The sequence below is a fragment of the Manacus vitellinus genome, unplaced genomic scaffold, assembly GCF_001715985.3.
Source record: "Manacus vitellinus isolate BGI_N305 unplaced genomic scaffold, ASM171598v3 scaffold_8_pilon, whole genome shotgun sequence".
Taxonomy (NCBI): Eukaryota; Metazoa; Chordata; class Aves; order Passeriformes; family Pipridae; genus Manacus; species Manacus vitellinus.
This window is the reverse complement of record NW_021940864.1, coordinates 18822810-18847309: the sequence shown is the minus strand read 5'-3', so window position 1 is coordinate 18847309 and position 24500 is coordinate 18822810. Positions and strand designations below refer to the sequence as shown.

The 24500-nt window shown below is 51.9% G+C and overlaps 1 protein-coding gene across 3 annotated transcripts; it reads left to right on the top strand.

Moving 5' to 3' along the window:
• Positions 1-4527: 4527 nt before the first annotated feature.
• TMEM63B (transmembrane protein 63B) lies at positions 4528-23661 on the top strand. Of its 3 annotated transcripts, XM_018085244.1 has the most exons (24): positions 4533-4725; positions 5339-5418; positions 7270-7308; positions 10861-10951; positions 11754-11791; positions 12524-12666; positions 12937-12988; positions 13261-13369; positions 13927-13997; positions 14774-14854; positions 14968-15091; positions 15185-15318; positions 15464-15601; positions 15737-15890; positions 16155-16261; positions 17021-17107; positions 18621-18686; positions 18826-18988; positions 19154-19259; positions 19395-19562; positions 19703-19818; positions 20047-20127; positions 20357-20411; positions 21153-21254. In XM_018085244.1, the coding sequence occupies exons 1-23, from the start codon at positions 4543-4545 to the stop codon at positions 20393-20395; spliced, it is 2370 nt and encodes a 789-aa protein (XP_017940733.1). In that variant the 5' UTR covers positions 4533-4542; the 3' UTR covers positions 20396-20411; positions 21153-21254. The 3 variants fall into 3 exon arrangements, with proteins under 3 accessions (XP_008931035.1, XP_017940733.1, XP_017940732.1); XM_008932787.2 differs by lacking the exon at positions 20357-20411 and having other exon boundaries at positions 4528-4725; positions 21153-23661; XM_018085243.1 differs by lacking the exons at positions 7270-7308; positions 20357-20411 and having other exon boundaries at positions 21153-23661.
• Positions 23662-24500: the final 839 nt, after the last annotated feature.

Genomic DNA, 24500 nt, shown 5'->3' with positions numbered 1-24500 from the left:
GCACAGGGCTTAGCAGGCAGGAGCTGGAGCTGCAGCACCTGGTGGGATGTGCTCTAGGTACTTCACCTAGGAAGCAGGATGCCTCTGCTCCTGACAAGTGTGGGTAAAAACATGGGACAGTGAGGACATGCTGGTCCTGTTGGGGATGTAGAGGCTATGGTGCAGGGCAGGGAGCAGGCTTCTCTAGGGATGAGAAGGGGATGGAGTCCAATATTGCTGAATAAGAGCTGAAAATGCCTTTTGGCAAATTTGTCTTTGCTGTTCATGCTGTTTTGAGGAAGTCAGCATTAAATGTTCAGAGTGCAGGAAGGGAAGACTTAGGCTCACATGGGACTTAGTTTGATGTCCTGCTATTGCTGCCTCTTTGGCTCCAATATCTGCTGTGGTGAGAAGCTGCACTTATGGTCAGGAAAGGGCTTGGACACCTTGAGCTGGTTCCCACTGCAGCAGCCTCACAGCAGCTTCCCACCAGGTCCCTGTGCCGTGGCTCTGAATGCTTAGGAGCTCATGCTGATGTTAGCATCTCAGCCCAAGCTGATCCAAGCTTGCCCTGACCTCTACAGCCTTTGAGGGGAAGGAGGGACCAGGAAAGGCACCTTTAACCATGTCCCAGTGCAGCACTGTTTGTGTTGTCACAGGGGCTTCCTTACCTGTGGTGGCAGCATAAAGTGTAAGGAAACATACAGGGACCTTCCCTAGAAGCAGGCAGTGGGATCTGAACAGAAAGCTTTGCAAAACCTGCCTTTGGTGGAGGCAGGGAATCAGGTGTGTATTTGGGGAGGGGAGTAGCTGTTGCTTGAGAAATCCCCATCTCCTCTGCGCTGCAGAGAGATTTCCTTTTGTAACTGGGAAGTATGCTGCTGCACCACAAGACTGTGCTTGCTGCAAGTGCCGCCCTTCCTCCCTGCCTGTGTTTTGCCTAAAACACTGCACCCAACATCAGCTGCCTCCAGGACCAGCCCTGCACCTTGCAGCACAGGACACATTGCAGCGTGCCCTGCCTGGTTGAGGGTGGAGGCAGAGCATCTCCTGGAGTGAGTATCTGAGACCAAAGTGCAAACCAAGTGCAAGGACGGAGGTATTGCCAGGCCCATGGGTTGCACTGTGCCTGGGAAAAGCAGCCAGTCTCCTGCTCAGCTGAAAGGCTCTTGGTAAAGGCCTTTGGTGAAGTATGATAGGTAGGCACTGTTGATCAAGACTTCAGAGTTTGTTACCAAAGTATCTTTCTTGGTTGTCTAATTGGTGTTGCAGTCACAGAATAACCCTGGTGGGGTCTGACCTAAAGTGATGTGATGGCAGGTCACCTCTAGCCTGTTGCCAGATGTTACTGCAGCTGATGGAGCTGGAAGAGCAGAAGTGTTCTGAACATTTCCTGGGAGCTTTTCCAGTCTCCATGGGGAGCCCCTTGTGCTTACCAGCTAGGTGGGAGGTTGCATACCTAAGGATGGTGCTTGACTGCTGCTGTGCCACCTGACTGGGCTGATGGAAGGGCATATGCCACATCTTTCCCATTACTGGGTGTTCTGGCTGGGTTACTGGAGAGGCTAGGAAGGTTTACCTCCAGTCCATCCTCCAGGCTTCAGGGAAAAATATGTCTCTGGGACCTGCCTCTGTGAAATGTGGCTTAAATTACCCATAGGCTTGTGAAATTTATCTTCAACGTGTAATGGTTTGTATAAATAATGTTTATGATAGGGTTGTGGGCAATGTGAGCATATGAGCCTGGTTTCTTTTAAGAAAGACAACCAGAAAACGGGGCTATAAAACATGCAGAAATGAGGTAAATAGTTGGGTGTCTGCAGAAGAAAATCATAGTTCCCTGATCTATTGCAAGTCTTTCATACTGTGGTAAAATAATAGGTAGTATTCAGCAAACTTGTGTAACTTGCTTGGATGTTCAGAAAACCTCTGAAATTTCTCACAAAAGACTGTTAAGAAAACTGTCCACTGGAGGAGATGTAGAGTTCTGGATCAAAACCTGGCTGAGGTCCCAAGAAACAAAGCCAAGGAGTGAATGAGCAATTTCAGTATGACAAGAGCAGAGGGATGAGGTCCTTCACTATTAATGATTCAGAAGAGGTAATCTGCAGCAAGATACCCAAAAATCTGCTGATACCCTGGAGTCATTCAGATTTGTCAAAATGAAGCAACTCCAGAGTGACATCATGTGAAGCAAAGTGGTGTGAGAAGATGACAAGCAATGCAACCAGGTGTATTGGAAGGAATGATTTGCTCTGGAACATGGCTGGCTTCTAATTTACTGTGGCTACTCAGGGCAGCAGGATTGCAGGCTGGTTACAAAGATGCTTTTCCTCAGTATGCAAAGATGCCATCAGAGAAGTAAATCATGCTCAGCCACACGAGGAGTAGCGCATAAGGAGAGATGCTGAGAGCATCAGGATGCTGTTCAGGCAGTCAAGGTCGTTTCTGTACCCGGGATGTTATATGTGGTTCTGGTCACCTTTCTGTAGGGTCAGAAGAGAGGGTATATTGAGGATATGTGGTGAGAGTGGTTAGAGCTAGAAGACATCTTGTCTCCTGGGAAGGAGAAGGCACTTAGAGTGAGTAGGTCTAGAAAAAGCAAATACTTTTCTTCTTTGCCTTTTCTCACTATGCAAGGAGAACTGAAGGCTGTGGTGTTGTAGTGGGACTATAGTCTTTTATTCAACGTCTGAAATTCATTGCTGCAAAATACTATTTCCAGCCTGGAAGTTTACAAGATTCCCCAAAAGAGGATTGAGAGGTATTTCTCTTTTCAGTAAGTCCATCTAGGCTGTACTTACAGAGGAGTGTAACCATTCATGCTCCAAAATGAGTGACTTTCCTTTGAGTCTTATCCCACCATTTTTTCCCATCCCTCCCCTGGAGCTTCCAAGTTAATTCAGACAATTATCCTCCCTGGCTTCCCGTTTTTTTTCCCAACTGTGATATCATGGCTTGGGTTTTTTCTCCTGCTTTTCTACACCCTTGTTTTGCTCTTGGCAGCCCTGCTCCAGCTCTGTACCTGTGAATTATCTCTTAACAGGCTGCTTTGTAGCTTTTCCAGTTTGGCCACCCCCCTCTCAATGCCTGTACCCAGAGATGGGCTTTTGCTCCTCAGTCTGCCCTTTGTCATCAGTGCTTCAGCTGGTTTGTAGCTGTGCATCCATACCAGCTGAGCTGGGAGGGATCACTTTGAAGCCAAGCTCTCTAGGTCACCGCAGCAAATAGTTTTGTGGTCATTATCCAGCTAGCATTGTGCTGTGATGCTGATAAATCTCTGCAGCCAGGCAGGAGATTGCCAGGATATACCCGTGAGCTGGAGCTGCACCCTCTCTGCTAATGTCACCATCCAATGCAGAGCTTGAAGGGCAGGGCTGGTGGGATGAGAGGCTGAAACCAGCACAGGGCAGTGATGGTGGTAGCTTTCTTATCCTTTGGGCAAGTGATGGCTCTTTTGCCTAGCCCACCAGGATGACATTTCTGGGCAAGAAACCCCTGAACATTGCCCAGAAATGATACTGTGCTATCCAGCCTTTCTGCACTGTTCATAGTAGTAGTGAAAGATTTGGGGTGGTTTGTGCATGCTAGATAAGAGGAATGGCTTAGGGATCAGCAGCCTGAGTAGATCTTCCTGTTATCACTGTTCCTTTTGCAGCTGATGGGATTTTCTTTCCCCTGTTCCACAGAGTGGTTGTGTTTCTGCTATTAGTGTCCTTTTATGAGACCATCTCAGTGATGTTCAATTTGCATTTATCCATTCCTAGCATGATCTTCTCTGTGTTTCCCATGGAATTGCTCTGTACAGGAGGAGGATCTCCCCATGTCCTTGTAACAGTTTGGGGAGGGCACTGAAATAAATAAAATATTTGACCAGCTAAATAGTGGAGCCTAAGCCTCCTCTCTGCCCTGTGTGGTTCCATCTAAATGCATCCAAATCAGAGGATGGAAAGAAACCTAGCAGGGGGTGTGACCAACCTCTGATGGGTACCCTGGGAGCTTGAGGCTGAGGCCCTCAGTAAGCGGAGGGTGAATGATTCAGCCTAATAAAGCTAATGGCTTTATGCAGACAGGCAAAGGAAATTGTGGGATCATGCTGCAGCTGTCCCATAGCAGTTTGTTTCCATCATTCAGACGTGACTTCATGCTCCCACCACCCCACCCTTTCGTTCTTTCCTGTACCTAAATATTCTCCCTGCTGAGGAGCGGGGGATGAGACACTGTGTTCTCAGGAAGAAGAGTAGTCTTTGGGGAAAGAGGTGCACCTATATGGCATGAGAGTGGGCAAACAAGGAAGGGAGCTCTGTGACTGTGCGTGGTGGGACCACAGCTGCTGAAGAACTTGGGTTCTTCTTGTGCTCCCAGACTCAGCAGGCTTCTCCAGATGACCTTGTCCCTGGACACTGGTCCCAGGAAAATCCTGTAGCTCAGAGAAGCCTGAGCTAGTGAGCAAGGTTGGCCCCTAATTCCAGCAGGGCTACACTGTCATCCAGCTGGCACTGGATGGTGCGTCTAACCAACTGTTTCTCTCCTTTTCTCAGGGAAGACGATGAAGCTGTAGAGATGCTTCCCTACGTCATTGCCACCCTGGGCTCAACAGGGGCCACCTGCAAAGCCTCCACATGCAACAACAACAACAGCACCAAGGACTATTGCTACAGTGCGCGCATCCGCAGCACTGTCCTGCAGGGACTGCCCTTCGGCGGGGTGCCCACCGTCCTAGCCCTTGACTTTATGTGCTTTCTTGTAAGTCTGCCTGCTGTTTCTTCAGCAGCTTCTCCCTTAATTAACCAAGAATGGATGACTGTGGTCAGATGGTTAGAATTGAGGGCCTCAAATACCATCTCTGACTTTGCTGCTGGATAACTTTCTGGCCCTGATCGTGTACCCTAGCCACTGCGGGCTTAGCCACTATTGACATAACTCCAGTGCAACCACACTGAGCCTCATGGAAGGGTGTTGCAACCTTAAGGAAGTGGGCCAGTCCCGCATCCCAAAACTCCCACTTATGGTGCCAAATTCCTGCAACTTTACCCACCCAAAGGCTTTGCTTGTTCCTCCTTAGAAACTGTGGGACCAAAGATGCTGTAGCCATAATTTCAACTCCTAGAGACCTCAGGGCCTTTTGATCCTGTGAGGCTACCTTAGTTACTGTGTGTTGCATCCTGTACCTTTGCCTCCTACAACCATCCAGATAGTCTGATTTAACAGTCCTGGGGAACTTGTGCTGTCCTGCAGTCTCAGTGTGCTATTAGCTGAGGACTCTGTCCCCTCCCTGTTCCCGTGGCTCTGCATGCAGGGGACAAGGACAGAGTTGGACAATGCCTTTTCTCACAGCTTCTCTTTTGGTCTCTTCCAGGTACTGTTGTTTGTCTTTTCAATTTTGCGTAAAGTTGCTTGGGACTACGGACGCCTGGCCCTGGTGACAGATGCTGACAGGTATGCATGGGAAAGGGGCAGGGAAATAAGGTATGAGTGGTACCCTTCTTTTTTACAAGGCAGAAGAGAGAAATCCCGTTGTGTGTGCCTGTGCAGCTGAGGAGGAAAGGCAAACGTACCGGTTGCATCCCCTGAGCTACTGCAACAGGAAAAAATTCCCTGCTTACTGGCTTTTTTTCTTACAGCATCCTTCTCCCAACACATGGAGTGGTCCCCACTGGCTCCATATCACCTATGTCCCTACAGTAACAGAAGTGTGCAGGGCCCCTTACAGAAGAAGAGCAGATGGAAGGAGGATAGAGGAACACGAAGTCACAGGAAGGGTGAGGGCTGCCACAGTGAAGGCTTTGTTAAGCCTCTGAAGGTGTCTTTGTGACTCTGCTGCGGGCAGTTCTTGTTAAGAGCACTTGAAAGTGGTAATGCTGCATTTCCAAGTGCAGTATTGCTGTGCTGACATGAGTTTAGCTCGCATCCCAAGTGCTGAGGAATGGGTTTGGATGTGGATCCTTCCCGCCTGGTGCATTTGTGGGCTCCAGTATCTGTCAGGAAAAGCCAGGGCACATTGTGGATGGCAGCTCCACAGCACAGTGAGATGCAGTTCTAGTCTTTGCCATCAGCAGCAGGAAGGACAGTGATATTTTGTTCCAGTGCAGAAATAAGGAACTTTCCTTGATTGAGCTAGAGGGGTTGTACATGTAGTCCAGCTTTCTCCAGGGGAGAGATTTGCTGTGTCTGTGGTGCTTTGTGACATGCTGGAGGCAAAGTGTGGCTTCTGAAGGCTGGCTGTGGTAGGTTTTCCTTCATCTTAATCAGCTCCATGAACTCATTTTGCCCAAAGGCTCGGATGGGGCTGAGCTCTAGCCACTTTGGTTCCTTTGACAATACAAGGTCAAGTAAGCTGCTCTTCAGCACTCCCTGCACAGCAGTGCAAAGAGTAAGAGTAATTTTCTTCTGCCATTGAAACAGGAACTCTCCTGGTTTAGATGAGTGGTCCTCAATAGGGTTAGATAAGCAGCTGTAGCTGTGTCCTTGTGGCTCTTCTGTCCTTCCTCTCCTGGCCTGGTTGGGGAAATCAGCCTTGCAGAGGCAATGCAGGGAAAATGAGGAGAAAGGGATAGCCATATAAGACCTCACATGGGCAGAGGGCAGCAGTTTCTCAGGGTTAAGCAATCTGGACCCAAGTGCTGACTGGTAGCTACAGGGGCTGCACAGCTCTGGCCTCCAGTGAGGAGAGAGGGATGGACTTTCTTGGAGGCAATGCTTGAGCACCTTGGGTGTAAGGGAATGGGAGCAGTGGCTGTAGGCAGAAAGGCAGAGGGGTGCCAGCTGTTTGGAGAGGGAGAGCCGATAAGCACAGGGGGAGGGACAGCATGACCATGGTAAGGGCTGTGGATCAACAGGACCGGGATCCCAGGGAGAAGCCCCTTGCGGCTTGGCCCATCCATGGGGTAGGATGAGAATTTTGGGAGAGTGGGACGCAAGTGTGTTGGTTGCCTGGATGGGAAGGAGACATGGATGGGGAACTCAGACAGCAGCCAGGCAGTCCAGACAGTCTCTCCTACGCCCCTCAGGAGCTCCCTGCGATGTCCATGGTGTGGAGCCAGGCCACCTTCCCAGTGAAGCCAGCTTCCCCTTAGCTGGCAGCAAACCATTCTGCCCCTGGGCCAGTGGGGGCTCTGGATCCGGAGGCATTGCTGGGCTCTGGAAGGAGGATCTTCTCCAGCCTGACCACTGACAGGTTTCTCTTCTTCAGGATGATATGGAGCCATGTTGGGTGCATAGCTCCCAAAAGGAAACCCAGCACCTACTCCCATGGTTGTAACCTCTCCCTTTCTGTTTCTGTGCCCCCAGGCGCCGACGCTGGGAGACGGAAAGAGAGGAGCGGGAATAGTATGTTGTTTTTTCAGGGTCTCATTTCTTCTCTTTCTTGCTCACAACCTCTCTCTCTCCTTTTCTCTTACAGTTTTCTGTCTTGCTTCTGAACTAATCTAAATGGCTGGGAGTTTGGGCATGGATTTGTGCCTCTTGGTGGATTTGTGCTTTTCTCTTTCCCTCCCCTTTGTGTCATCCACTGCCACAGCTGAATGCACCCTGGTTTTCCCCTAGTAGTCCTTAAATGCTCCCTGAGGGCAGCAGTACCAACGAGCTCCTAGTCCTGGCCTGGGCAGAGGGTGCCATATCGTACACCCTGCTCTATCTACCTGTGTCCAGCTATCCTGCCTTATGATGGAAGAAAACAAACCTGATTGCCTGAGCCCACAGCATGCTCAGGTCACCCAGGTGCAGGGGAGGCTCCTTTGCCTGGTCCCTCTTGTGCCAGGGTGCCACAAGGGCTGTTCCCATGCCAGCTGCAAGGGTAGCTGGGTACACAGAGAGGATCTGGCAAGACTTCTCTGTCTTTTTAACCCATGAGGCTCCTGGGACCGGGGCAATTGTTGGCCCTTGTCCCTTGCCACCTACCCCTGTGCCCAGCAAGGCAGCACCTTTGATTTTCTCTCTTCCCCTGCAGAATAAACTTCCTGAGAACATCCTTCAGCACCTTGGCCCGTCATTGCCCATCAAGCCCTGCCATGGACTGTCCCTCCCTGCTTTTATCTCTTTCTTGCTGCTTTTATGCCTGAGAAAAGAGCATCATCCATGCCTTGCTTACTGGCTGGATGGTACATGCTGCAGAGGAGGTGACCAGCTGGCAGTGCAGAGCCTGCAGTGGTTGCTCCAGCCACGCTGATTTGTGTCTGAGGCCAAGGCAGCAAGCTGCAGCCTCACTTCTCACTTGCAAAGCCTCACCACTTGCAAAGCAGGGGCCTGCTACTGCCTTAAGAGGATATAAGAATGCTCTTATTTTTGTAGGTGCTCCTTGCACTTGGTAGCAGAGCAACTGAAATTGTGAAAGTGGAACTGATGGTAGCTGTGGTACATGGCACAGAGGGGACATCTTGCTCATGCTTGAGTGCTTAACTTAGTGGTTGACCCTGCATCAGGTGTGTCTGGCAACTTTTTACTGCTAACAAATTGTGAGGGGAGATGGCAGAGCCATCATGCATTGAGGCTTTTCGGGGGCCCACTTCAGTTATCATCATGAGTGCTTGTCTCTTTCCAGGGGACTGCTTCTTCCTGCTCCTCTTCTTCATCTGAGCTTGCTGGAACAATCTGCTGACACACACACCCCATACATACCACCCCCAAACCTATTGCTTGAGTTGGGATAGTGTTGGTAGCCAGAAGCTTTCAAAAACCTGTGGAGCTCAGGGAGGAAGGCTCATTCTGGCTGTGCTCCTCCAAGGCTGGTGGCACCTTCCCATCCCAGCTGTTTTGTCACTGGGGTGCAGTGACAGGTGGTTAGGAACACACATATGTCACCTGATGCTCCCAGGCCTTGAATGTACATCGCTCTTTGTGGGGAAGGGCATCCTCCTCCGATGTTCCCTTTTCATGAGAACTAGCAAGTACCCTTGTCCTGCCACTTGCCAGAGCTTGCAGTAGCCATCAACAGTCTTAAGTGGTGACTCAGTCTGCACTGGGAGGTTGTAGCAAACTAACCGAACCTCTGTGTGTGAGGGAAGTGATCACAGAGCCCTGAGGGGCTTGCCATCCATGCAGCCACCTTCAGCCTCACACTGCAGCAAACTCTTTCCATGGCATGCCTGACCTCCCCTCTCAGAACCTGTGAGTCCCTTGGCCTGAGGCTGTTCATGCCTCAGACCCTGTACTTCTCCTTCCCTGGGCAGGGTCTGCACCAAACTCAGGACGTCGTTCAGGGTCCCACCCTTATCTTGTGATTTAGGGCAGTCTTGTTTCCACCCACTCATGTTAAAAAGTCTTCATTCAGATGCAGGAGCTCCCTCTTCAGCATTCCATCCTTGGGAAGGTTCTGCATCCTCAGCACTGCAGGTCATTGTGATTATTGTCTCAGCATCCCCCTGCACGGAGCTGAGTTATCCTGGTCATTTCATAACATTGCACTCCTCTCAGTTGTTCCCTCCAGTGCGGCTTCTGCTCTGCCCTTTGCCTTTTCAGTACTGAGAAGCCAAAAGCACACAGTGTCATCCACAGTGTCATCTTGCTGGGCTCTCCTCAGGGCTGTGCACAGCAGCAATTCACCCTCACTCCATGTGCCCAGCTGCAAGGCCTTTGATTTTAAAGGGCTGAAGGTCTGAGAGCTGGGTTGAAGCTCACTCTGTCCCTCCAGCAGAGCAGGGTGTTGGGCTCTGCAGTCGCAAGGTTGCACACTGCTGTCTAGTCTGCACTGCTGTAGTCCCCTGACCTTCAGCTAATCTCCTTTCCCCTCTCTCTGTTACTTCCAGCTAGGGACTCAGCAGGTGCTGCACTGCTCTGCTCTGAGGGAGGCCACATGTCCCATCCTCTTTCCTTCAGCAGATTCACAAGGGTCTCTGCTTGTTCTCCTTCCCTTAGTATCATCTACCTCATATCTAGCACTTGTCTCTCAGCAGCTGCTTCTTGGTGTTCTTGTCCATCTGATCCTCCTTGAGCCTGTACTGATTACAGGGAGACCATGTCTTCATTTGATTGTTTTGCTTTGTTTCTAGCCTTCAGGTCAGCCATATCTCTTCTGGCACCTCTGAGGTCCCAGCCTGCTCTTGTCATTTTGCGAGTGCTATTTAATTTAGGTCTCTGGACCATTTTCTTGCCTCCTTTGCCAGCTTCCCTCTGCCTCCATTTGTAGAGGGGGCTATTGTCAGTCTTGGATGCTTCCGCTGCAGGTTCTTCATCTAGGTCTCTACCTCTGCCCACAGTAAAGTGGTCTGGGATATTCACCCCTTTTGCCTTCCTGTCCTTTAGCATGTGGGCATTCACTTCTAGCTGTCTGCCCTGCTCCTACTCAAAGGATTTCCAGGCAGGAGGCTCAGCTGAAGCTGTGGAGCAGGTTGTGCTGAGCCTGGCTCCAGGCAGCTGCATTCTTCCTCCTGCACTGAAGCACTAAGGGTGAGGAGGACTGATGTAGCAGGATGCAGCCCACCAGACTCCCCACCCTTCTGCTTCCTGAAGGCAAGTGAGGCCCTCCAGGACAGGAGCCACCACCAGTGCCTCTCTGGCCATGCCAGAGCCAGAGGGCTGCGGCACCCTCTGGTTCTCCCTTCCTCTCCTTTGTCTAAACCCTGTGCTAAACAGACCTCATCTCTCCTCTGTGGCACCCTCTGCCAGCTTCTCCTTGCAGGGGCTGCCACATAACATGGGTGCCTCTCAGAAGGTGCTGAAAAAATAGATCCATGGCCAAGCCCATGGGGTTTGTCAGTCTCCTCATGCCATCTGAGGAGGGGTCTCTGTTTACCGATACCTCTGCTCTCTGATCTTGTCTCTCCATCTCACCTGGTGCAAACTGATCTGAATTAACCTCTCGTCTCCTGGGTGCTCTTGGTTCCTGGCCAGGCTGCCTCCTCACATCTTCTAACTTTCTCCCTCGCCTCCCACTTGTCATTTTAGCGTAGCTTCTGCCCTGCATTCTGACAACCATGACCGCTACGAGCGCCTCACCTCCGTCTCCAGCTCTGTGGAATTCGACCAGAGGGACAACGTGAGTAGCAGCAAGAGTCAGACGCTTTACCTTTGAGTGGCCAGGAGCCCACAGCTTGGCTGAACAAAGGGCTCTTCAGAAGAAACACTTTTTGCCCATTCCTGGGCCTTAAGTCCCACACCTTGTAGTGTGTGAGTATGGTGTGCAGCTCAAGACTACATAACTATGCAGCTTCTAGATGTTTGCTTAAATAAATAGGCTGTACATCCCTGTGACTTAACAGACACCTGTCCAGCCTATAATCTCAGCATTACAAACAATACTTACTTGCCATCTTCTTCTCACACTGCAGTCTACCTCTACTGCAGCCCTCCTTGCTAAAAGGGAGGCACAGTTCAGTAGGATAACAGGGGTGTGATGGATGGGAGGTAAAGCTCCCTTAGGTGTCCTTTGAGGAGCACTGCCTTGGCCCAGCCTGCCTTACCAGTCCCTGCAGAGCTTCTCTTGTCCAGGATGATGGCTAAAGTACCTGTATGGTAAATTTTCTGGTGTCCCTAGGCAGTGAAGAGCTCCCATGATAGCCAGGAGCATATGGGTTGCCTGGGAGGTTGAACTGCCAGTTGGTAGGGGACAGCCACATGGCATAGTCCAACCTGTGCTGTGCTCCATGGAGTAGCACTGTCACCTCCTTCACCTTGGCCCATCTGTGGCTCTGCACATCTGTGTGCTCATGGTCTGTCCCCTTGAGCCAAGTCAGTGAAGGTGCAAGGACACCAACCTAGTCACCAGAGCCTTTGAAGGAGGGACCTGGGATAAGGGAACACAGAGTGATGTGAGACTGTCCTATCTTCTTTTTGCACAGGGTTTCTGCTCCTGGCTAACAGCCATCTTCAGGATAAAGTAAGTGCCCTAGGACCTTCCTGAGGAACCCACGTGGGGAAGGAGGGGCATTGTGGGATTGTTGGGTCACCCAGTGCAGTACAGCTGAGTGAAGTCACTGCCCTTCCTGCAGCCCCCTCTCTGAAGAGGACAAGCAAAGATGGGACTAGATGAGGAGTCTTAAAGGCAAAATGAGGTCACACAGTGAATGGCAGAAGAGCACCCAGCCGAGGGCTTCTCCCCCTCAGTCCCATCTCAGAAACACTGTTCACTGCTCTGCAGAGATTCTCCTCTCCCTGGGACTCCTGCTAGGGGCACTCCTCTGGGGAATGGCTATGAGGAGGGGACAGGAGAATGCAGGGAGGTGCCCTCAGCATAATAATGCTCAGTAGTCTCCTAAGCACTTCCTGGCTTCAGGGTGCTGTGGGATAGCATCAGCCATCCTGTATCTTAGCAGAGAAGACAAGGCCCACCTCAGAGGATAAGGTAGGGTTTGTGTGTGTCCAGCTACCTGTCCTGGGGAACAGAGGGCAGGACCATGGGGTATGGGCCTGAGTAGGCATTGCACAGGCAGGTTTCTGCCCAGGCTGGTTCAAGACTGAGTGCTGGGTTCCCTACCCTGGAGCCTAGTTACAGCTCTGTAAGGCAGAACCACGGGTGCTGTGTGGGCTTAAATCAGGAGGGGAGCGGTCCTTTTCCCCAGCACTTGAGGGAATGTAGAAAATTGCTTGACAGCCTTTCTCTCCCTGGCAGGGATGACGAGATCCGGGACAAATGCGGGGTTGATGCAGTGCACTACCTGTCCTTCCAGAGGCACATCATCGGGCTGCTGGTGGTCGTGGGTGTGCTCTCTGTGGGCATCGTGTTGCCTGTCAACTTCTCAGGGGACCTGCTAGGTGAGAGCAAAGAGCCTTTGGCTTGGCTGGGGGAGCTGCTTTCAACACCACGTTCCAGACCGCTGGGTAGCAGTGGAGGGCAGGATAGGACTAAGACAGACAAACCGTGACTGCTGCCTCACTTTGAGTGTAGAGCAGCCACAGGGTCATCCCAGGCAGCTTTGGTTTTGAAGTGTTCTGCAGGTGAGATTCCTGCCATAGCTCACCCCAGGGGTGTTCTGTGCCATTCCGTATAACTGAACGTGCTTGTGTCTGGCTCTTTTTCCCTAGAAAACAACGCCTACAGCTTTGGGAGGACAACAATTGCTAACCTGAATTCTAGGTATGTATAGGCAGGGGTAGGATGGATAACTGAGATTGTCAAGGGGTGTTTTGTAAAGGTTCATGTGCTGCAGAGCCTCACCTCCTTGAAGGCTGCATTTCTGCCCTTGCCGTGAGGCTACTATCCCTGCTCCACTTTCTAAGCTGAGCTCCTGGAATATGGTTGTAAGGCATGTGTGTGCTCGTGGCTCCAGTGCCTTCAGGGCCTGACCAGCCACACACAGACTTGTAGTGGCAACCCTACATTTACCTTTGTGGTCTCCCTTGTAACAGGAATCACCTGCTGTGGTTGCACACCATCTTTGCCTTCCTGTACCTGCTGCTGACAGTGATCAGCATGCGCCGGCACACCTCCAAGATGCGCTACAAAGAGGATGACTTGGTGAGCAGGACCTGGCCACTCTCTCAGGCACATTTTCCTATGCCCTCTGGTCAAGTCAGGTAGCCTTGGAGAGAGTGCTGAGCACCTCACTTCCCACAGTAATTTGGGACTGTCATGTTTTGGCTGTTCTTTTATTCTGCCGGGCCAAAGGCAGAATGCCTCCAGAGAAGCAGCTCTGACTGCCTGTGGGGAAACAGGAGAGGCCTGCACTGGGTAAATATATGGAAGGACCCCATTCTTCCTCAAGAGTGCTGCAGTGGCTTTTGCCTTCTTCATTTCTTAAGGGTAGCCCTGTTTCTGTTCAGGCAGCTGCAGTATAAGTCCCTAGCCTCTCAATCTGCACTGCACCAGGATAGAGGATGACTACAGCTAAGGGAAGCATAGAAGAGGGGGAGTCCTGGTTGCCAGAAGTGATGAGGCTGCCCTTTTTCATCACTCACTCAGGTCTTGGGAGGGGGTTTGCTGCAGTCTGGTCTTTTACACCAGCCACACCTACCTGCCTCCTTTTTTTCTTTCTTTTTTTCTTTTCTTTCCTTCCTTTCTTTTCTTACTTCCAGGTTAAGCGAACTCTCTTCATCAATGGGATCTCAAAATATGCTGAGCCAGAGAAGATCAAGAAGCATTTTGAGTGAGTTTCACTGTGTCCCCAAAGACTGCTCCATAACAGGGAGTAGGGTAGTGCTAGTTTTACCTGGAATAGCAGTAATAGAGAACGCTAGGCAAAATTGGCAAATGCCTTTATTTTGGGCCTCTTGCTGTTATTTTTGTGCTAAATTTTTACCTGAATGTGCAGTATCCTTGGTTTTGTGCCTTGGGATATGCCCAGCTATCTCTTGCGGAGCCATAGGGGGTCAGTGTAGTAAGCAGTGGACAGGGCATGTCCTGAGGTGTGGCCAAGTTCAGAGATGAGATACAGGCAGGAGGCGCTCAAGCAGTTCCTATGGGATGTTGTGCTGCTGCCCTGATCACAGTCCCTGTAGAAGGTATATAATTTTAACAAAAAAATTAAGTTCCTCTTCTGTCAGAATCTCAATGAACTCTCGAGGCCGTGTTTAGAAGCACCATGGGTAGAAATGCCTTTAACCTTTGTGAACCATTCTGCCTTTTTCTGACCCCAAGCCTGTGAAAGCAGAGAGGGAGTGTAGAATCAGAGAGGCTCCGTGCTGCTACAGAGCAGAAGTCCAGAGAGGCTCCTTGTGCCAAAGGCCAGAGGATATAGCGTTTACCCCATGTGTTGCTTCTGCTATAAGGGCAGAGAGCCTGCAGGCTCTCCTGCAAACTCTTGATATGTGTCATGACACTCAGCCCAGGACACTCTTCTTGGGGCAGGAAAGAAGTCCTGGATTTGCTTGAGAGTACGGCCTTTGGAGCCAGGTGTGATGAACTGGTGCTTCTCATCCACAGGGAGGCCTATGCCAACTGCACTGTCCTGGAGGCCCGTCCCTGCTACGATGTGGCCCGGCTGATGTTCCTGGACGCAGAGAGGTAACTCCTAGTTTGGGAAAGAAGGCAGAGTGGGCTAATGTTGCTGGCTCACTCACAAGTCTGGTGCCACAGAGCTTTTCTGACCTTCCCTCCCTTCCGCTCTCCTGTTTCAGGAAGAAAGCTGAGCGTGGGCGAATCTACTTCACCAATCTGAAGAGCAAGACCAGCCACACAAGCATGATCAACCCCAAGCCCTGCGGCCACCTGTGCTGCTGTGTCATTAGGGGCTGCGAGGAGGTAGGGGAAAGCTGGAGGTATTGAGCAGGTGGAGCACATGGTAGCTTTTGTTGTTCGGATCATCTCCCCTCTGACCTCTGTCCTCCTGCTCAGGTGGAGGCCATCGAGTACTATACCAAACTGGAGGAGAAGCTCAAAGACGATTACAAGCGGGAGAAGGAGAAAGTGAATGAAAAACCTCTGGGGATGGCCTTTGTCACCTTCCACAATGAGACTATCACAGCCATGTGAGTGCAAAGGGTGCTGCCCTCGCCAAGAAGGTGACCTTTCCCAGCCATTGCCTTAAATCAGAAGAATGCCAGCACTAAGGCATCCCCTCAGCCTGTGCCTGCCAGCCATTTGCATCAGCATGTCCTTCTTTCTCTTCTTCAGAATCCTCAAAGATTTCAATGCTTGTAAGTGCCAGGGCTGTGCGTGCCGTGGGGAGCCCAGGGCCTCCTCCTGCAGTGAGTCCCTCCATGTCTCCAACTGGACTGTCAGCTATGCCCCTGACCCACAGAACATCTACTGGTGAGCAACTCTGTAGGGCTGACTGGGAGGGGGAAAGCCTTGGGCTGGCACCCCAAGTGCTGTTCAGACAGGCTGGGCTGTGGCATGGTATTCTACCCTGTGCAGCCATCCTGATGCCCTCCTTCTCCTTCCCAGGGAACACCTCTCCGTCCAGGGCTTTGTATGGTGGATCCGCTGCTTCGTGATTAATGTGATCCTCTTCATCCTACTCTTCTTCCTCACCACCCCTGCTATCATCATCACCACTATGGACAAATTCAATGTCACCAAGCCCGTGGAGTACCTCAATGTAAGGACTTTGGAAATGTGTACAGGATGGGTAGCATAGGAACCACCTCAAGGCACAACATCCCCTGCAGCGCTGATAGGCAGAGAGATTGTCAGCATTCCCCATATTCTGTTGGCCTGACCATGAGGGAGGTGCTGAGCCTGCCCAAGGTGCAGTGGCAGCCGCAGTGCTGGGGACTTGACATCAGCAAAGGCAGGTGTACCTGTGACTGGCACAAGAGCTGCAGCACCATGTAACACTGATTTCTTCTCTGCCTTGTTGCAGAATCCAATCATCACCCAGTTCTTCCCCACCCTGCTGCTGTGGTGTTTCTCTGCTCTTCTGCCCACCATTGTATACTACTCTGCCTTCTTTGAAGCACACTGGACCAGGTAAGGACAGCCAGCACCTGTTTTTAGTCATACCAGCAAGCTGCCTGGCTGCTAGACACTTCTCACTGATGTAAAGCTCCTTGGTGCATCCTTCTGCTTGAACCTCTCTTCTGTGATTCTGTCTTCCACACCTGGGGACTGCTGTGGACAGCTATTCTGCCAGTCTTTAGCTGCTGTTGTGCAACATGGTTGTCTGAGCAGAGCTTTACATAGGTGTACAAGAAGAAAAAGCTGGGAAGAGTTGGGGCTGGTCACTGTGAGAAATGCTAGTAGAGAAGAAAGTCTTGGCTCAGGTGAGCAGGCAGGGGTGGCGTGCCTGTACCCATGTGTAAGTCATAGCTTTTCCAAGGGAAAATTGTTTCAACTGCTCCAGCTTCTGGATACAGGGAAGGTATTCAAAGTGCAGATCACTTAGAAATGAGCTGCTTGTGAAGCATATTCCCCACAGGACATGCAATGTAAGCTTTGTTTTCTGACCTCTGTTGCAGAGACTGATGGGGAGGTTGTCACCAGCTGTGAGGATTGCAGGTCAAGGGAGATGATTGCACAGATGATTGTGAGACAAGGGGGAAGGAACTGGGACTTGGTAACAGATTTCAAACATACTGTAGGGAAAAGGGACATACTCATGTACCAATAGTGGACAGGATGGGAATCAGATTAGAGATTGGGAAGTACTGATGAAAATCCCATAGGAACACAGCTCATGGGGCTGGTGGGGTGACAGTGAAAGGCTAATGGCTTCCTCTCTACCCTCAGGTCTGGAGAGAATAGGACAACCATGCACAAGTGTTACACCTTCCTCATCTTCATGGTCTTGCTGTTGCCATCGCTGGGCCTGAGCAGGTAGGGGTGCTGGGAAGGCAAGTGCAGAGACCTGGAGCATGGGGAGGATTGAGATGCACCCTCGCTTGTTCTCCTGTTATATGCATTACATTCCTTCCTCACTGCACTGGTGCCCTGGCCACCATCCCCTTGGGAAAATGTGTTTAGTTCTGGCTGGGGGGCACAGGCCAGACCATACATGTCTGGGTCTCCAGGACCTTACTGACTCAATCTGCAGATGCAGTGACGTGTGCCATGGTGTTACAAATAATACAGCAAAAGTTGGCGTGGCTGGTGGATGCATATGAAAAGTCAATCAGGGTCTGCTGGTGAAGGAGGCGCTCCCCACTTCTGTGCTCAGTGTGCACTCTGAATTTTGCACAAAGCTAGTGATTTCTCTATTTGAGCCAGAACTTGAGTAGGTTGCACTGCTTGGCTGGGTGGGATAGTGGGTGTGCAGCACTGCTCATCTGTTTGGATGTGGGCCCCAAATCTCCTGCACAGTTTATAGAATTGCCGTGTGGGAAATTGCATCACCTGCCAGCCATTGGTGTGGGCTTGGAGCACTGAACAGGGGCCAAGTAGGGGAACAGCACGAGGAAGAAAAAACTGGGGAGTGGATGCGGGACAGGAAACTCTCACTGTGATAGTTTGTTCCTTACACACTGTGGGTGTAAAGCCCCAGGTCAAGCCACACTCTTCCCAGGTGACTTACTTACATTTAGATTCCAAGAGATTACACTCAACAGAACTCTTGCAGAGCCTTTAGTTCTTTAACACCTTGAATTCACATAAAGAGAATACACTACATGCATTTCCTGAGAGACTTCTTTTAATTTAGTGAGAAAATAGGCATTTTGGCAAAAGGTTTACAGGAGTAGCATACAACCAAGGAGAAGAATTTCACTCAAGCACCCAGCACACTAAAACCACAACTTAAGTAAAATATAACCCACCAGTTTCAAGTTGCATGTAACCTTATAACTTAGGCAGGTAAATGCTCTTGGAAGATTTGCATTTTGACCATTAAAGAGACTGTCCACCCTTCTGAAGAGTCAATCCCCCTGCTGTTGCCTCTGAAACTCTATATTCCACCAGTGCCAGAGGATGGGATGGTTTTATATCGAAAAATCAGAATTTAGGAAAATGGGATTTGTTTCTCCTCCAGTCTCTTATTGGAGGGTATTTTGTACCTAACCACATTCTTCTGTAGAGTCAGTCACCTGTTCCTTGCATGGATGTTGTGTCCAAACAGAGGAGAGAGGAAAATACTGATAGGATCAGGGCAAAGGGATAAGAACACGCAAGCGGGAAGTTTTACATCCCTTTTTGAGTGCTACACTGTTTTGCTTTGTTTTGTTTTCCAGTGTCTGATTTACATAATTGCTGGTGACACGTCCCAAGAGGGAACAAAATAGTTTATGGTCAGAGCTTTCGATCCTTCTAGAGCAGCTTCCACATGTTTGCCACGTACGTGTCTGTCCATTGCTGCTTCTGATGGTCCCTCTTTTCTTTTTGCCCTCCTATCCCACAGCTTGGATGTGTTTTTCCGCTGGTTGTTTGACAAAAAGTTCCTCGCTGAAGCCGCCGTGCGATTTGAGTAAGTGAAGTTGAGCAGAAAGACTTTCTTTACAGTGGGGAATGGTTCTTGTTGGCACCCGAAGGTACTGGGGGCTCCCAGCTGCTACCCTGCAAGGAGGGAGCTCCTCTTGTAGCCTGCTCTTGCTGCACCTCCCCAGGTGTGTGTTCCTGCCGGACAATGGGGCTTTCTTTGTCAACTATGTCATCGCCTCTGCCTTCATCGGGAATGCCATGGATCTGCTGCGCATCCCTGGTTTGCTCATGTACATGATACGCCTCTGCCTGGCCCGCTCGGCGGCCGAGCGGAGGAACGTCAAACGAGTATGTACGGGGATGAGGGGATGGGGTGTGGCCTGCACCCGGGGATGGGACTGCTGCAGTGGACCCTGATGGGGCTTGCCCAGTGGTGTGTGTAGAACTGGGCATATTACACATACCCACTCAGCTCCCAGGGTCCTGCTGATGGGTCTCCGTTCCCTCTTGCAGCACCAAGCCTATGAGTTCCAGTTTGGAGCTGCTTACGCCTGGATGATGTGCGTCTTCACTGTGGTCATGACATACAGCATCACCTGCCCCATTATCGTCCCTTTTGGTAAATGATACCACTCTGCCTCCCTGTGTCAGAGACAGAGAGGAGGCAGGAAGGCTGATGTGGGGGAGATAGTCTCTCTCAGTCTAGGAAAGAAGCTGATTCCCCACTCTGCTGGCATCCTTCCCTTTCTCCTAGGGCTCATGTACATGCTGCTTAAGCACCTGGTGGACCGATACAACCTGTACTATGCTTACCTGCCTGCCAAGCTAGACAAGAAGATCCATTCAGGGGCTGTGAATCAGGTAGTGGCAGCCCCCATCCTCTGCCTCTTCTGGCTTCTTTTCTTCTCCACCGTGCGCATAGGTGAGCACTGGGCTGGGATGCCAGCCCTTGGCCTCCTAAAGAGCCACTTCCCTGGCCAGGCTCTGGTCCTGGCAGCCCCCAGCCACGGAGCACAGTCACAATCCCTCTGACACCACCACTTCGGTTTTCCTTTGTCCCAGGGTTCCTGGCCCCCACTTCCATGTTCACCTTTGTGGTCCTCGTGATCACCATTGTGATCTGTCTGTGTCACGTCTGCTTTGGGCACTTCAAATACCTCAGCGCTCACAACTACAAGGTGAGGCAGAATGCTGGGCATGGGACTCTCCTTCTTGAGAGGGCAGCTCAGCCTTAAAACAGCAGGGGCTCTGAGGGTGTCCCAGCCTACCCTTCAGCAGAGCCTTTCAACCCTGGCATCACAGAGGACACAGTCACAAGGCTGTCCCTGCTGCCTGTGTGCTGCTCCTGAGGTGGGACAGCAAGCGTGTTGCCCTGGCAGTCTCTCAGTTTCTTCTTTCCTCTCCAGATTGACCACACAGAGGTGGATGCCATGGACAACAGGCAGAACGGGAGACCTGCTACCAATCTGCCAGCTCCTAAGTCAGCTGTGAGTCACTGTCCCCATCTCCATGCCCTGGCATATTCCTTACCTGGGTTTGGAAAGGGGGAGGTAACTCCCTGTCCAGGTACCTCACTCCTCACTTCTCATTTTTCTGAATCAGCACTTGGATCCTCCCAGTGAGGGTGGGAGGCAAGTGTTGGGCATTATGCCCCTCACCTGCTCTGGGTGATGAAGTGTAACCCCACACACACACCCCTTTCCCACTGCTCCTCAGATGCTGTGTGTTTACTTTCTGCCTCTCTCTCGGCTGTGACAGTGAATCCAGCTGGGTCAGTCTCCCTTCTCATTCTGCATCTTTGCACGCTTGCTCGCCAGCACCGGCCGTCACCCACCAGGCTGGTCCTAGTGCCAACGCAAAGGCGTCTCCATGGGCATTGCCTTGAAGGCCGTGGAAGTGCTTTGGGGACTCTCCTCTCCCCTGCCCAACTCTCCAAGATCCCAGAGGAGTTTTCTGAACTTCTCCTTGGCTCACTGGCTCATTCCAACTGCTTCCTTCCACGAGGTTTTTGCGGTTGGGGTCTATACAGAGCTGCAGAGATGGGGTAAAGCAGACCCTCCTGCTTCCTCGGGAGAGCAGGGCTAGGGTGTGCACACGTAATCCAGGCTTCTTCCTAATCTCCATATACCTAAGGGCAGCAACATATCACCAAAAGGAGAATCCCTATAGGAGGGATTCTGAGGCAGAGCCTCAGAAGAACATATCTACCGGCAGAAAAGGCAGTACAGTTTTCCATGTGGGCTCCAAAGAGCCCAGCCCAGGTTCCCTGTCCCAGAATGCTGGGGTTTGGCACATCCAGTGTTGCAGAGCCAAGCCAGCCCCATTCTTACCCCCTCTCCTGGTACATCCCATGGAGTCTGGACCCTTCCTCACTCCCCCAGCGTATCACCAAGCTCAGCCTCGTGCATGGTGCTTTGTGTGTTGTGCTCTGCTGCCAGGAGGAGCTCCCCAGACTGACCTGTGTTTCTGCTCTCTCCCCACCCTTCTCCTGCTCCATGCCGGACCCTGACAGAAGTACATCGCCCAAGTGCTGCAGGACTCCTCGCCAGAAGGTGAAGCAACAGAGTCGGAGGAGCAGGGATCAGAGCAGGGATCGCAGGATGAGGAGCTCATCAATGCCGATGGCATGAACGACACAGATTTCCAGTCGTGTGAGGACAGCCTGATAGAGAATGAGATCCACCAGTAGGGACCTCAAAGGGTGGGAGGGGAAGGAGGCCCAGGAGCAGGGCAGGCTGTGCACATGGAGACTTGGGGAGAGGCACCCGAGGGTGCTGGCCGCTGCCCTTGCCCGCCCGCCCCCCAGGGACGCTGCCTTCAGTGAGGGCAGGGGCCCTGCTGCGAGCTCTCCATCTCCCTACCCCTCCACCCCTGTGCCAGCCCGGCTGCTCAGCAGGCATGCTCTTTACTAGCTACCTTCTTCAACATGTCCCTGGACCCCAGAATCCTAGGGGCTTGAGAGGAAGGGGAATGAGACCCCTACAGTGCTGCCCTGGACCTGGAAGGCTGGGTGCTTTGTGGGAAGGGGCATAAGGGGAACATTTGGGGTCTTCTTAGCAGGCCACTTTGTCGCCTGTCATCCTGGTGAGAAACACTAATAATGTATTAGATTTGCAGGAAAGTGATAAACAAAAAACTTTAATCAGTGTATTGGAAACCCCACCTAGGGAAGGGGGTGGCTTTTGTTGCACCTTCTCCCTGTGCTTGCGTGTGCCCTTTCTCAACCCCTTGCAGTATCCACTTGGTGGGGCATGCCAGGAGCTGGTCCAGGCATGGGGTTGTTACAGACTTCTCCCTCACCACAGGGACGGTAAAGCCTGGCTTCATGGTCAAGGGTGACATCATCCCAGGTAAGGGATGCAGGGTTGGCATGAGTTAGGCATCGCCCCACAGGATGAGGGGTGCTGAGGGCATTTCTTATGGGCAGCAGGAGGCGCAGGCAGCCTCTTCCCCAGGTCCTGTCTCCTCCTCCCCCAGGTGCAGAGACAGGGGATTGCAGCATCATGTTAAATGGCATTTTTCTTTGCACATTTTACTCCTCTTTCAAAGAAATCAACCTGACCCCCATGTGGTACTGCAGCCTCCCTTTGCTGCCCTGTGTCTGCACAGCAGGGTCAGGCTTGGGGTGGAGGGGCTGTAATGGGGGTCTCCTGGGTGCTAGGGAGAGGGGAGAAAGGGTCTCAGACTGCGGACCCTCAACACGCTGTGAGGTCAGCACTGCCTGGTTGTCATAGGGCCCCATGGGCTGCCTTCCCTGAGCTGCTGCAGGGTCTTCCCCCAGCTGAGGTGGTCCAAGAGGGAGGGAGCCCTGGGAAAGCAGCCCTTGGGAGCCCTCTCCAACCAAGACCACCATCTTCAGGAGCACAAAAGCCTCATTGGGCTGTGCTGACTTTCTTCACCTGCCCTGACTGGTGTAGGCTCCCCTGCCATCGCCCAGCCAGAGAGGGGGGCTGTTCTTCTCCTACCTCTGCCCTTGCCCCCTCCCTGTTGATAGCTTTGTCCCAGAGGCAGGCAAAGAACAGGATGGATGGGAGAGGTGGACTGGAGCCCCTGGCACCTGCAGGGAGGACTGACCCTGTTTAAAGGCTCTTCGTGAGGTCTTTTGTGGTCAGGATCAGTTGCCCTCAATTGCTTCCCCCTTCCCCTTGTGTAAAATGTAAAGGAAAATAATAAATCCCCCTGCTATTTAGCTATATTTATTTCCCTCAACCCTGCCACCATCCTGTTTGGTGCTCATTGCAGACACTATCACCCTCCCTTTGCCTGTCATCTGTGGGTGCTGCACCAGCTCACTGGGGCAGTGCCCTCCAGGGCTTCATGGGGCTGAGTGAAAGTGGACAGTCATACTTTTTCTATCACCCATGCTGGCCCTGGAGCTCCAAGCACTTTAATAGGCCTGAACAAGTGAAATGTCAGCCCTGCCCACCTCAGCTGCCGGGAAGGGTGGTCACATCCCATGGCTTTTTTCCCTCCTTGCTCCCCACTGGAGGAAGGGAGCCAGAGACACAGAGAGCATGTGGGGGCTGTTACAAGGACGATGTAGCTGACTTTCCTGTATGCCTCCTCTATAAGAATCCCAGGCCCAGAGGAAAGGGGATGGAGGGGAGGAGATGTGGGTCTTCAGTGCATGGGGAGGGCAGGCCACCCCAGCTCCCAGGGCTCAGCTGGGGCTGGAGCAGACGTGGGTGCGAAGGAGCATGGTGAGAGTCGCCCATCCCCTCCAGCTATTGGCTAGGAATGAAATGAGCATGTGAGCTGATTACTCGCGGTCCACTCTCAGGCTGGGGCAGGGGGGATGTTGATCCTGCTTCCCTTTCTTGCACCTATCTACTGCCCTTGTCTCCAGCAGGTGGGCTGGGATGCTCTGGTCTCTGTAGGTACGGCTATGGCCCGGGGCTGCCTCTGCACCTGTCGGGGCTCTGCCCGTGCAGAGCTGTGTGTTCTGAGTGGCACTGTCTGTGTAGAGATGTGTATAATACCCTGTATATATTTGTGTACAAAAGAAAAAAGGAAAAAAAGGAGCTATTGTTCTTGAAGTCTTTTCTTTGTGGAACGGGTTGGGGGCTGGGACCTGGGAGGAGAGGACCCCAGCTGCAGCAGGGCTGCAGGAGCATGTGTGGTGCAAAAGGAGTGGGGGATCATGTGTGAGCACAAGCGCTGCCCTGCTGCCAAGAATCCAGCCCTGGATCACAGGCACTCCTGGCACAAGTGAGCTTTTCCTCTGGCTTGCAGAGGCGCCACTGCGAAAAGCAGGTAGATGGGGAGCTGCATGCACTGAGGCTGGGATGGGGGAAGATGATTTGGGAATGGTGTGGTAGGGGAGTTTTGCTGGTAGCCTCAATAGCAAATGTCAGCCCACCTCTACAGTCCCAGTGGCAAGTTCCGTGTCCACTCCTGCCATATCCGTTCAGAAACTTAGACGTCTGGTTTGGGTGGACAGCTAAGGCCTTTGGGAAAAGATGAGGGGTGCTAGACCTCTGCAGCACAGCTTGGCTGGGAGCACTTTCCTGACATGTGATGCTGCTTGTAGGTCAGCCATCCCAAGTGCTGGGCCAGCCCCCAGAATGCTCCCTGCTGCTCTCTGTGCAGGCTGGATCCAGCATGCTTCCCGGGCAACTGCTGCATGCTCATTACATTGTGTACAGTGGCCGTTGCTCGGAGGACAGCACAATGGAGAGGCGAGGCCTGGGGCAGGCTGCTGAGAGATGGACAAGTGACCCCAGCTCTGTTCTCACCTTGCTGTGTTCAAGCCCTGTAGCTTCGTGTGCCAGTGGCGCAGCATCAGCAGGGGACAAAAGACTCTCCTCCTGGCAGCCCACAGCCAAAGGATAGGGAAGAGGCAATGCCTAAGAACAAAGAG